The sequence below is a fragment of the Gracilinanus agilis genome, chromosome 1 (assembly GCF_016433145.1).
Source record: "Gracilinanus agilis isolate LMUSP501 chromosome 1, AgileGrace, whole genome shotgun sequence".
NCBI classification, from domain to species: domain Eukaryota; kingdom Metazoa; phylum Chordata; class Mammalia; order Didelphimorphia; family Didelphidae; genus Gracilinanus; species Gracilinanus agilis.
This window is the reverse complement of record NC_058130.1, coordinates 312281043-312294493: the sequence shown is the minus strand read 5'-3', so window position 1 is coordinate 312294493 and position 13451 is coordinate 312281043. Positions and strand designations below refer to the sequence as shown.

Here is a 13451-nt window from a genome sequence, read left to right as displayed (position 1 = left end):
GATCAGGATCCTTGATTCCTAAACCATGTGGTTCTTCTCTCCAAGCCCTGTGGGGCTGATGGGGGAGTGCCACATCCCTTGGGAGCTCTGCCAAAAAAGCAGGTGAAGTGAAATGAAGCATGCCTCTCCCAGCCCCAGAGATGAAAGCCATGGAGAGGCATTGGCAGAACTTGATCTGAGAGTCACAACAACCAAGAGTAAGATCGAGAGTTCCTGGCTCAAGCTGGAGAGAGGCAGGGGTGAAATCTCTCAGTCCCAGGGACTAAAGCATATTAAAGCCCCCAAAATTTATGACACATGAGCCTGAGAGAGAATAGAAAACAGGGCAAGACCCTCTGGATGTCTCTAATGGACCAGTGCATCTGTTCTTTTTTATAAACCCATTAAGGAGTGGCGTTAGCAATAACCTGAGCCAATAAAATCATCTCCTCCTCAATAAAGTATTTATCTTCATTAGTGCCCAGGTTCTGTCATCAAGGTAGTCAAACCTTCCATGGGAAGAGGCAAAATCTCCAAAGAATATCGTATGTGATCATGTGCCACTTGATATACCCTCTTCATATTATTTAATTTAGAAGGGGAAAGAGGGAAAGGTTTCCCACCGAGAGGAATATCTAATCAGTAGTAAAATTTAATTTTAGAAATTATTGGATCCTAGGTAGGCTAAACAAGTAGTCAGTGTAACTTTGATACTTAAGTACAAATCAGTTAAAATCTGGCCTGACTTTCACAAGAATAAGAGAACTCAAAGAGAATGTATTGGAGCATACTTTATAAAAGTAGACATTTTATAGTTTTCCATAATTGTACCAAACTTGGAAAGGATGCAAATTGAGGGAGGGATTTACAGCTCCTAAGAGAAATTAATTTTTTTTGTGAAGTCTTAAGGTAACTATAATCCTTTCTTTGAATGATCTTAATTTTTTTTAACATTCCATCTTTAGAATGTCATAGGATCAAGAGATAGACAAGACTTGGGATATAATTTAATTCAACTTCCTTCATTTTACAAATGAGGAAATGGACCTAAATAATTTTGGTGACCTGCTGAGGCACATACAGTAAATAGAGTCAAGATTTGAATCTGGGTCCTCTGATTCCACATCCAATATTTTTTTCAACAAGACTATGCCATTATTAGTATAATACAATAATATAATTAGTATAACAGTAATAATATATATTAGTATTGTAATTTACTTTAAACTATTTGTTAAAGTATCTGTACATAAATATGTACAAATCTACATATATATAGATACACATATATGTGTGTGCATGTCCCATTTGTTTAAATGCTACTTTAATATTTCTAATTTCATAATGGCAAAGTTCAGAATTTAGCACTTTTCCATGTTAGGGGTTTTGACATAAAGATCTTTTTCTGTTCTACTTGGATATATGTAAATGTAAGTAAATAAATGTAAAATATGTATATGTAATAAATATGTATATAAAATGCCCATTTTATTTGGCATTTGTCAAGTTCATAATGAAAAAAATTAAGAGGTTTATTATAGCAATATGAATTAAACGATCCACTTTTGTTTTAGTGGTTTCTGGGTAGAAGGTGATTTTCAATACCTTAATTATTTTCACTGTATTTACATTTATTTATCTCACCAGAATTTGGGAGAAGAGATTATTAAGATGGTTTATATGACTACTTTATACACCCATGCAGTCATTTGTCTGAACAAATGGGTCAGGGTTTCTCTTATTAACACAGTCCTGCAAAGGTTATATGAATTATGCTGAGTCATTTCTTGAGATTTCTGTATACCCTTTCAGATTTCTGAGGTGAAAAAGTGGTCCAATGTAATGCTTTGTAATAATCGATACACAATACATTTTAACTCATTGATTTGCCAATGTAAAAACCTAGGCTCAATTTTGATATCTCAGTATAGAATTTTCATCTATAAATGTTATAGATCATTCCTAATTACATTTATATTTTTATGGTAATGAGTTTCATATAGTTTACCACTCGGTTTCTTATCTTACCTAAAACTTTCTCCCTTCAGGCCTTAAGGGATACAACCTCATTGTATTATTTTGGCACTTATCTTGGTTTAGCTGGGTGTCCTATATCAGCCTTTTAAAAATTAATTTGAGGGGGGCAGCTGGGTAGCTCAATGGATTGAGAGTCAGACCCAGAGATAGGAGGTCCTAGGTTCAAATCCAGGCTCAGACACTTCTCAGCTGTGTGACCCTGGGCAAGTCACTTGACCCCCATTGCCCACCCTTACCACTCTTCCACCTAGGAGCCAATACACAGAAGTTAAGGGTTTAAAAAAAAAAAACAAAAAATATTAATTTGACCTTACTCTCCTTTAATGTTTAAAACACATTGACAATTCATAAATGCTGATGTATGGATTTAAAATGCCTGTGGTATGAAAAAGGATTGGGGAAAATAGAGAAAATTAAAGTCAGATCAAGTTAATAAGTATTTAATTCCCAAAATGTATAAGACACCGTGTTAAATGCTGGGGTTACAAGGACTTAAAGGAAAGCTGGGGAGCCAGGAGTTGAAAGTAAGTAGGGAGAGAATTCCAAGCATGGTAGACAACTAATGAAAAGTCCCCAAGTTGTTAAATGGAGTATCTAATTCAAGTAACTACAAGGAGACCAAGGTCACTGAATTTTAGAGTATGGGGAAGGAAGGTATAAGAAAACTGGAATAAGAAGCCAGGATATGAAGGGCTTTAAAAGCCAAACAGAGGATGTTATATTTCATTCTCAGTAATAGGGTGCCATTAAAAATGATTTAACAAGGTCAAACCTGTGCTCTAGGAAGATTCCTTTGGTAGCTTAGTAAAGAATAAATTGAAGTGGAGAAAAACTTGAGGCAAGGAGACCAACATATTATAAATTAACTTATTTCTGTTGTAAAAAGTGTCATTCAAAAATATTTCTGACACATGTAATTTCATATTTAATATTTTAATAGGTAAAATATCACTACCATCTGAGCTTTTTCATAAAATTCCTATTTACATTACCAAAACAGAGTTTGAGAACTCCATATTCCTTCTCCATTCTCTTTTATTTTCAGTCTACTCACAAACTTGGGTCCAGCCTGAAATATGGTAAATACCCCACTGAGACCAAAAAAAGAAGAGGTAACTTGGATAGCTACTTCTTCTCCCCACCTCCTATTTACACTCCCACAAATAATTAAAGACAGTTTTTTAGAAGAGTCTTCCTTCCATAGACACAAAACCTATGAGGAAAATTCCACAGCTCAGGACAAAAGTCAAATTATCCTCTCTTTTAAGTCCTTTGTCAGAAATATACAGATTACATTTTAATGGTTTGACTAAAATATATGAAGATTATAAATAATAGTGGTGGTTGCTGATTCAAAGTATTATTGCTTAAAGTTGAAATGACTTGAATAGTTTTTATTTGCAAAAGAGATGGAAAGAATGAAAGCAGAGAAATGCAAAAGAGTAGAGAAGACTACCCTTTTTTTAAAGGTAGAAGCATATCTAACTAAATAAATATTGCTCTGGTACTCAACTCATCCAGGACTTGTTGACATTCAACAGTAATTAAACTCTCTCCAGAAGGCAGAAAGGGAAAGCCAGCTATCCACTCACCCAAGTTCCCTCCAATAGGCAGGTCAAGACAGTGATTTGAATTGAAGGTGATTCTTGAGGCTGACTTTCTTCCTTGGCCCAACCTTCTTCTTGAAGCTCACATCCCTCTTGAAGTCCAACTCCTTCTTGAAGCTGACTTCCTTCCCAAGCCCCAGAAATTCAGTGCTTTTTATAGTGGGTTCTTGTCTCTTCCCCTTTTCATAGAAGCCAATCACAGCTTCCACAGTCTAGCATTGCCCAAGGAGCAGTGTTTGTGGGAACCAGTTCTCACCTTCTGGAGAGGTGAATACTCATCAAAAGAGTTCACAGGTTCCTGGTTGATTGAGTTTCTGAGGGTGTGAATTCTCTAAGTGGTTTTCAGTTCCTCCAACTAGTTCAAGGTTTTGTTGACTCAATCAAAAAGTAGACAAAGGAGAGTTAATCCTGTTTTCACAATCTAGTGAGGTACTAAGTAGGGGTACTTAAGTTATTGTTAACCAATGTATTAGCTCCAACTAGGCAAAGAGAAGAAGGGATTCCCTTTCACAGGTGTAAACTCAAAGAGAACAAAGAATTCCCTTTTATAGAAACATGCTGACTCCTTTAATAAACGTAAAGTAAGGACCCCCAATTCTCTAAAAATTTCTCTAAACTTTTAAGTTCAGAGAACTGAGACTTAGAACAACAGAAAAAAAGCCTAAATCAGACCATTGAACTAGTATTTCTCTTCCCATTTCACTCTCCTGGCACCTATGGGCTTACACAGAGACCTCAGACACATATTAAATGTAAAAATTTGTTTTGTTGTTATTCAGTTGTTTTCAGACAACGTCTGACCCTTCAGCTCCCCATTTAAGGTTTTCTTGACAGAGATACTGGAGTAGTTTGCCATTTCCTTCTCTAGCTCACTTTATAGATGAGAAAACTGAGGCAAACGGGGATAAGTGACTTGCCCAGGGTCACACAGCTAATGTCTGAGGCTAGATTTGAACTCAGCAAGAATAAATCTTCCTGACTCCAAGCTTGTCACTATACTCACTGTGCTACCTAGCTGTCACCAGAATGTAAGACTAGATCTCACATAATCTAGTTACACAAGTAGAAGACTGTACAAACCAGGAGGAGGGGATAGGGGGAACCAGCATCACCTGAGCCTCACTTTTATTTAAACCAAACATCTTTTATCTTTTAAAAGAATGCTGAATAAATAAATAAATGAATAAGTAAATAATGCTGAGCTTTACAAGGGAGCTAATTTGGGGCAAAGATTTCCTTATTTTCTTGGGAACTTGTTAAAACAAGGAGATTTTTCCTTAGCCATACCTTTCATTATTTTATAGTTTTATAAGTGATTTTTCCCTTTATCCTAGAGTGTACATTATTTCTCTCTATAAATTCCAGAATACCTTTGTGCTTGCAGTTTTCAGAAGCATTTCTTCTAGCTTTTGAAAATTGTAAAACAGCCCTTTTACTTCCTCAAATTTATTCAAGGAAGAATAAAGGGTATAACCAAAGGTGTTTATAGGGGGAAAAAACGTCACTCAATTTACTCATTAGAATTAGTATTTTAAGAAAACAAAACTGGGAGATAGCACTTGTGTTAGAAAATTGATCTCTGACTAGCTCTAGTGCAGGAAGCCCTGAATGGAATCACAGCTTAGGGGCAGACAATTTTTAAAATTCATTTGTACTCTCTATCTCTTTGACATTGGAGTTTATCATCCCTGAAAGTGAGTTCTGGCAGAAACCAACCATTGAGGAGGAGCCCAGCACTGAGAAGGGATCACTCTTGATGGGGAAGATGGGATTTCTTTCATTACTCCCCTCCACCCTCCCAACATCTGCCAGGGCACTTTGACCAAGAGCCACTTGATGAGCAGGAGGCTTCAAATCCAACAGGGAACAGATAGACAGGATAAGTAGTCTTTCTACACAGGAAGCCTCTTCAAGGAATGAAATCTCAGGCAACCCAAAAGAGATTCAAGTATGTACTCTGGAGAATGAGTCCCAGAAACTGAGAATTCAGCTGAGATGTACAAATGCTAGGAATCATGCTGAAATTGCCACCCAAGAGAAACTCACCTAGGGGAAGATGCAGCTGAAGACCCCTAGGAGACAGAAGAAAGGACCATGAGGGAGATCCTGCAGTGCTGGAGACATGAATTATCTTAGCCATGAGTTCCCAGCAGATCTACTTCACTACCATCATACTCCAAAAATTGTACTCCCTCTTCCCTTAGACCCTAACTACGTTTGTGGGAGAATGGGGCCCATGTTTATGAGGAGAAAGTTTTGTCCCTCATCTTTTTACTATATCATCTTAGTAAATACCTTTGCTTTGAGCTAGCTGGGTCTACTGACTGACTACTAAGAGGAAGCATACCCATGAGGACTTGTAAGCTGGAATTATAGGAGAGTAACCCTTAAAAACTGATATGGTCACCCACATACCCACTCCTCCCTACCCCCCAGATTTCACCTACAAACCTACAAATGATGAATTAAAAGAATGAATCAGAGCAGGTGCTGCACTTTTTTCATTAATCTATACCATGTCAAAAGGCAATAAACCTTGGTACACAAGGCAGGTTTTTTATTTTATTTTTATTATGAATGCAATAGTAATAAACATTTCAAGACACCAAAAATAATAGAGAAGAGAATTGTACCAAAAAACTGAACTTTTGTCATACGTAGTGTTTGTTCTGAATATATATGTATGTCTACAAATGTGTGTATGCATCAGTGAAATGATAAGATCACAAGCCAGATTGTAAAAGGGCAGAAAGAGAAATGGGACCATAATTAGCAGAGATACAAGGATCAAATGTCGGGTTTTTTTCAGAATAGGAGAAACATGGGCATGTTTATAGGCAATAAGAAATGAGCCAATAATGAGAGAGAGATTGAAAATAAGAGACAGTGGGCATAGCAGAGGGAGCAATCTGTTGAAGCAGACAGGATGGAATGAGATGACTTGAACAAGTAGAAGGATTTGCCTTGGTAAGGCATAAGTCTGCTTCATCATGTGAGACAGAGTACCAAAGTGAATTTCCCAAAGAATAGGTCTGACCATATCACTCCCTCCTCCATAAAGTCTAAAGGCTCCCTGTTACAAAGTCAAATATAAAATCCTCTATTTGGCATTTAAACCACTTCTTGCTTTTCCATTCTAATTACATTTTGTTTCCCTTCATACACTGAAGCCTGATGACACTGGCTTTCATATTGTTACTCAAACACAATACTTCCTCTCCTTACTTACTTTAAGCCTTTTCACTACCTTTTCTCCATTCCTGAAATGCTTTCCCTCTTCACCTCTGCCTGTTGGCTTCCTTACATCCTTGAAGACATCATTGCTAGTGCTGTCCCTCTGAGATTATCATATATATATATATATATATATATATATATATATATAGAGAGAGAGAGAGAGAGAGAGAGAGAGAGAGAGAGAGTATGTACACTGATTTGTATGTTGTCTCTTCTGTTGGAGTGTTAACTCCTTTTAAAGGAAGAAACCAAGCTTTTGTTTTTCTTTTATATCCTCAACACAACAGAGTGCCTTATACACTGTCAGCACTTGAAAAAAGCTTTATTGGCTGACTGATTGACTAATTAATTAAGACAGTTGCTTATGCTATCATTTCCCTATTATTATTATTAATATTATTAAGTATTAAAATCATATTAATAACTTAGCAAATTGAAATACTTAAACCATTTAACTTTTAAATGGATAAGAATGTAAATTCATCTTATGTTTGTATGCAAAATAAGATAATAAAAACAAAAGACACCTTTGGCAGGCTCTCCTCTTCCTAATTTATTCCTCAAGTAGAACTGTAGAATTCATATATTGGAAAGGATCTCAAAGACCATTAAATCCAACCCATATCTGAGCAAAGCTACATTCTACATTCTTTGTCTATATGACAGTCAAGTTTTTTCTTAAATATCTTTGGTGAAAAGGAGTCAGCAGTCTCTCCAAGTGTAGCCCATTTCATTTGGGGGGTAACTAGAATCATTAGAAAGTTTTTCTTTAAAATTCAACCTAAATTTGCCCCTTTGCAGCTTCCACCCATTGCTCCAAGTTTTATCCATTGATTGGGGTCAAGCAGAACAAGTATAAACACTGAATCAGATGTGGTCTGACTAGGATAGTATACAATGAACTATCAATAGCTTAATCCTGAGTACCAAGCCTATCTCTTAATGCAGGCATCTTGGATTGCCATACAACAAAATTGATTCATGTTGAGTCTGTAGTCAACTAAACTTTACAAATTTTTTTCAAACACACTGCTGTCTAACTATACCTACTTCATCTTGTATATATGAGTGGTTTCTTGAGCCCAGGTATAAAGTTTTACATTTCTATCCATTAAATTTCACTTTTTTAGGTATAAACATAATCTTCTAGCCTAATCAGGATTTTTTGGATACAGCTTGGATAATTATTCAGTGATGAGGATTGGACCTGTAATTTATTGGTTTAGGAAGTTCTTAGGAAATATCCTCTACCTACAGGTAGAGCCTTTCTCTATACTTTATAACCTCAAGGACTTTATTAATAATAACAATTATAATATCAGCATTTATATAGCACTTTAAGATTTGAAAAGTGCTTTACAAATATTATCTAATTTTATCTTCACAGCAACTCTGGGAGGAACATGCTCTTATTGCCCCCATTTTATAGATGAGGAAACTGAAGCAGAGGTTAAATGGCCTGCCCAAAGTCATACAGCAAATAGGTAACCTTGAATGCAGATTTTCTTGACTAAGAGTTCCATACTCCATCCACTTTGCCACTTAGTTGTCTCTTAGCTGAATTTTTCAGCCTTGTGTGATCTAAAAATTTAAAAGGCATACCATCTGTGCCTCTATCCAAATCACTGATAAAAATGTTGGCACAAGGTCAAATATGCATCTGAGTCATTCCAGTGAGACTTCATTCCTAGATGTTATCCCTTAAATTCTAACAAACCTTTTTTTAAAATATCTATGTTCCAGGCACTGTGCTAGGTACTGTAGCTACAGAGACAAAAATAAAAACAGCATTGCTTGTCGAGCTCCTATGTCTCCATATTGGCATCTAGGTGATTCATCCTTTTCCTCTTAATCTAAAATGTTTTTGTAGAATTTTATTTTTGTGATCTTTGTCCTCCAAAGCTAGGTTTCCCTTGTAGAGTTTTAGCCCATGTGAGTCTACCAATTCTTTCTCTAAGCCCTTTGAAACTTTCCTTCCCCATATCTAGGGTACCTATCAAACTATGCCCAGCTTTCTTCTTTCACATATTCTAAGGTGGAATGGTCACTTCTTTAAGTTTCCCATCATTTCTATTCAAAATCCAAAGAAGCAAATTCATTGATTTCTCTACCTTTTGAGAGAGATAATTATCATTAAGACAAGACAGAGGTTTGTTTTTTTTTAATTCTGAACTTAACGAACAACAATTAACAAAATAAATAAATTTAGCATTTCTCTTCTGCTCTAGGCATAACTCAGGCTAGTCTCCTGGTAATTTAGGTTTGCTACTGGAACAAAACGTATTAAAAAAAAATACTTGAATGAGGATCCCTGAGGGGTGGAGAACACCCTGCATCCCCTCACTCCTTTCCAATTCTTCCCTACAAAAAATAAAATACAATCCTTCTAACAACTATGTACAGTCAAGCAAAACAAATTCTCACATTGGCCATATCCAAAAACATGTATCTTGCATCTATCTCATCTTATTATTTTTCTTGAGTTAGGTTGTATTGATTATAATTCTTAAGTGTTTCACAGTTTTTCTTTACGATATTGTTGTTAATGCATAAATCGTATTCCTGGTACTACTCACTTAACTATTCATTAATCCCATTAAAGTCTTCCCAGATTTCTCAAAAACTTTCTTTTATTATTTCTTATAACACAATAATACTCCTTTTCCTGAGATATGTTATAAAATGTTTTATCAGTGCTTTCAAGATTGAGAGTGTGCCACAACCAGTAATATGGAAATACAAAAAACCTAGATGAAAGTTTCTAATGTGATGAATATGAATAAGAATTCCATGGGGCAGGAACATTGAGTGAGTTATAATCTATACCAGTGGAGAGAAGATACCAAACATCAGTGATTTTACTAATCTAAAGTATTAAGCTTAAGAATGAAAATATCAAGGAGTAAAATCATATCAGTACTAGTATAGAAGGAAATAATTAGAGGATTATAATTGCCCTAGAAATCACAAAAGTTAAAGTTGAAAATCAAAATAATGATAAAAGCATTTTAATATGCATGAGACATAGAATTAATATGTAAGGATCAAAATTAACTTAGAAGTATTATTTTTTCCAACAAAAGGAGAACTAGATACAAAAATAAATAAGGAAAAATAATAGGACTAACTCCACATCATTTTTTATTTAAATAAATATGTTAGACTGATTACAGGAATATTTAGTACCTCTGGAAGAAACCTAGCATTGTCATTCTGGAAAATATACTATAAAATTTTTTGAATTGCATATTTTTCCTAATTTTCAGTTTGATAATGCAGTTAGCTAAATAACAGCTTTTTATGATCTTGCATTATTCTATAATGAACAAGATTGTATGCAAAAATTGTTTTATAAATTATTTTCCATCTAATAATTATCTGTATTGAATAGCAGGCATGTTTTTTTTATGTGAGCATATGTGTCAGAGTTTTAAAATAAATTACAGAAAGCTGCATTTTTCTTCTCAGCAATCGTGTGGAAGCATGGACAAGAGACGTTGATTTCTTGCTTCGTCAAGAGGGCAGACCGATGGTTAATCTTATCCCTAATAAGATGAAAACAAGAATAATGGAAGAAGACTGGCAGAATACAGATAAAGCAACAAACTGGTTAAGAAAAGAAGCAATTAATTTTACTCAACCATTCGTTCTTTATTTGGGGTTAAATTTACCACATCCTTATCCATCACCATATATGGGGGAAAATTTTGGAGCCTCCACATTTCAAACATCTCCTTATTGGCTTGAAAGAGTAAGTATACCTTCAAAAACTGAAATTAACTTGCACATGTTTTATTCAGAATTCTATTCTTTTATTCCTTTCATCTAAAGTAAGAAGATATAAGAAAAATGAATATTCTAATTAAGTCAAAGCCTCATAGTAAAAGGATATAATAACTAAAGAGTTAGCTTTGCAAAATGAACATAACTTGTCTTTTTAACCTCAATATATTACCTTCCATCAGATGTGTGTATATGTGTTTTATGTTCTCATGGCTAAAGTAGAGGCAGCATGACAATAATAGATAGACTGCTGGCCTTGGAGTCAGAAGACCCAGATTCAAGTCCCATTATCTGTGTGCCTTAGGGCCAATTACTCTCCCAGAGCTTTAGCCTCTTCATCTATAAAATGGGGATCATAATACTTGCACAGCATACCTCACAGGATTGTTATGAGATATGCAGTTTGTAAACTTTAAACATATTCATGTGAGCTATTATAAAGCATTACCATAAGGTTGTTTTATCTATAAGAATATGGACTATACCAGTTATTTCATTGTTATAGGGAATTCCCAGAAAAGGAAACTTCCTTTACCAATGGAGACCAACACCTTCTAAGACTTCTAGAGAATTGCCTAAAATACTGAGACATCAAGGTACTTGCGCAAGGTTGAAAAATTTAGCCAGAATAAACTTAAGGCTTCTGGATTCCCAGATGGACTTTCTAATCATTGTGCTGCACAGCCTTTCAGTCTTATCCATGAGAAAAAGATTGATGTAGTCTTTTAAAAAGTGGATACTGCCCTGATGAAAGCAGTTAAATAAATGTAAAAAATCAGCAAGCATCTCTCTCAACTTCCTTGCAAATCACTTTTCCTTATATTTCATGACAATAATGTTTACATTTATCTAGTGTTTTATAGTTACAAAATACTTCCCTAGAGATCAGCTCAAGTGATCATCACAAACTTTAAGGTACTGGAATATAATTAAATATGACTACTTAAACTTGAAATATGTATTCATATGAAAGAAAAAGATATTTGTTTAAAAGTAACAATGTTTTAGAAAAGAATGCCAGACTTAAAAGTTAAGAGACATGGTTTGAATCCAGCCAAAAAATATAGTTGTATAATCATGGGAAAGTCAGTTAACATGTCTCAGAGCCTATTACCTTATCTGAAAAATGGGATAATAATACTAGCACTACTCTACCTCACAGGATTATTGTGAAGAAAATGCTTTGCAAACTTCAAAGCCATAAAGGAATGTGAGCCATGACTATTATTTAAATAAACATTTAGAAATCCCTCTGAATTATATATGTACTTCTGCCATTGAACTATCAGGAAGAGAAAGGAGAAGAACTAAACTCAAATTCTTTACTTCCTGGTATTGATTTTTAAAGCTTACCTCAGTCAGAACACAATACTGAACTTTTGATATTCTTTTTTCATAATGCATAGAGTACCTTCTTTGTTAGTCATGTAATTATAGCAATTTCAGTTGAGTTGTTCAGGTTTTAAAATAATTTTCAGAAATGTCTCATTCTACGCGTACAAATACATAATAATGTAAATGTCAAATAAGTGAATTAGTACTTAATTTCCATATTTAATTGATTTGATATTTGTTTTAAATAATTTATGGCAAGTCTTTCCTCACCACCCTTAATTAGAAACTGTAGGTTGGCATTCATGATATGTAAAAAACGAAACTCTTATCTTTATATAACTGAATTTTCTCTCTGTTTTTAGGTATTTTATAAAGCTATCAAAATTCCAGAATGGTCTCCTGTATCAGAAATGCATCCTGTAGATTATTATTCTTCCTACACTAAAAACTGCACTGGGCAGTTTACAAAGAAAGAAATTAAAGATATTAGAGCATTTTATTATGCTATGTGTGCTGAAACAGATGCCATGCTTGGTAGGTGGTATAATTAATAAGCAATTTAAAGAGAGAAGAAGAATAATGTTTTTCTAACTGACTGTGATCAGGCCGGCTTAGTGATTTGTAGAAAATTACTCAAGGATGTTCATACAACAGTTGCTTAGAGACAGCATACTTGATGCACATATAGATTGTTAGACATAATACTATTAGTTGTGGAATAAATCTTTGTATCTCTCAACTTATCAGCTGATAAAATAACTTGGAAAATAACTCTGTTTATTCAGGCATCAAGGAGAGATCAAAGAAGGCTACCATCTGCTTAAGACAAATTTTTTTTGGATGTGAAGGCTGATTTTTGGACAATAGCCAAACGTGGGTAGGCAAATGACAGGGTATTTCAAAGATAGCTTTAGTTCTGATATATAGGTTCAGTCTTAAAATCTGGACTGCCTCTTGTGAAACTTGAATATCCAAGTGACTCGAGAACCATTCCAGTTTTTCTAGGATACCAGCAGCTTACCTGCAATTGGAATAGATTTCCTATGTTCAGCTTGATTCAAGGCCAGCTAAAAATTAAAGCAGCCTCCAAACAGTAGCCTATCAGGAAAAACGTTTGCTTCATAGTTCAGTTCAGTTAAGAAGCTATTTGCAGCATAGAATTAGTCTGTCTATGGTTATCACATTCTCAAGCTATAAAAACAGTGGATTCTAGTCTTCTTATAGGAAGTATAAGATCCTTTGTATAGGAAGGAATTTTTGCCAATATCAGAATATTAATAAAAATCTGGGAGCATAGAGCTTAATTTCTAAACTAGCATTTAAAATGAAAATTATTTTGAGAGCAGTATGTTAATAAAATTAAGAAAATACATTAAGGACTTGGGATTTTATTGGCTTGGAAATTCCTTCCACCAATAGAAATCAGACCCATCTCTTAAAAGAAGTGACTGGCCTAAGGTCACATACCAAGTA

The 13451-nt window shown here is 34.7% G+C and overlaps 1 protein-coding gene across 1 annotated transcript in view; it reads left to right on the top strand.

Annotated features, from left to right (window-relative positions):
- The window catches only part of ARSK (arylsulfatase family member K), a 50083-nt gene that overhangs the window by 22601 nt on the left and 14031 nt on the right, over positions 1–13451 (top strand). Inside the window, exons 4-5 of the mRNA XM_044657649.1 lie at positions 10329–10611; positions 12341–12512. Coding sequence (XP_044513584.1) covers positions 10329–10611; positions 12341–12512 — 455 coding nt within the window. The remainder of the gene's footprint in view (positions 1–10328; positions 10612–12340; positions 12513–13451) is intronic.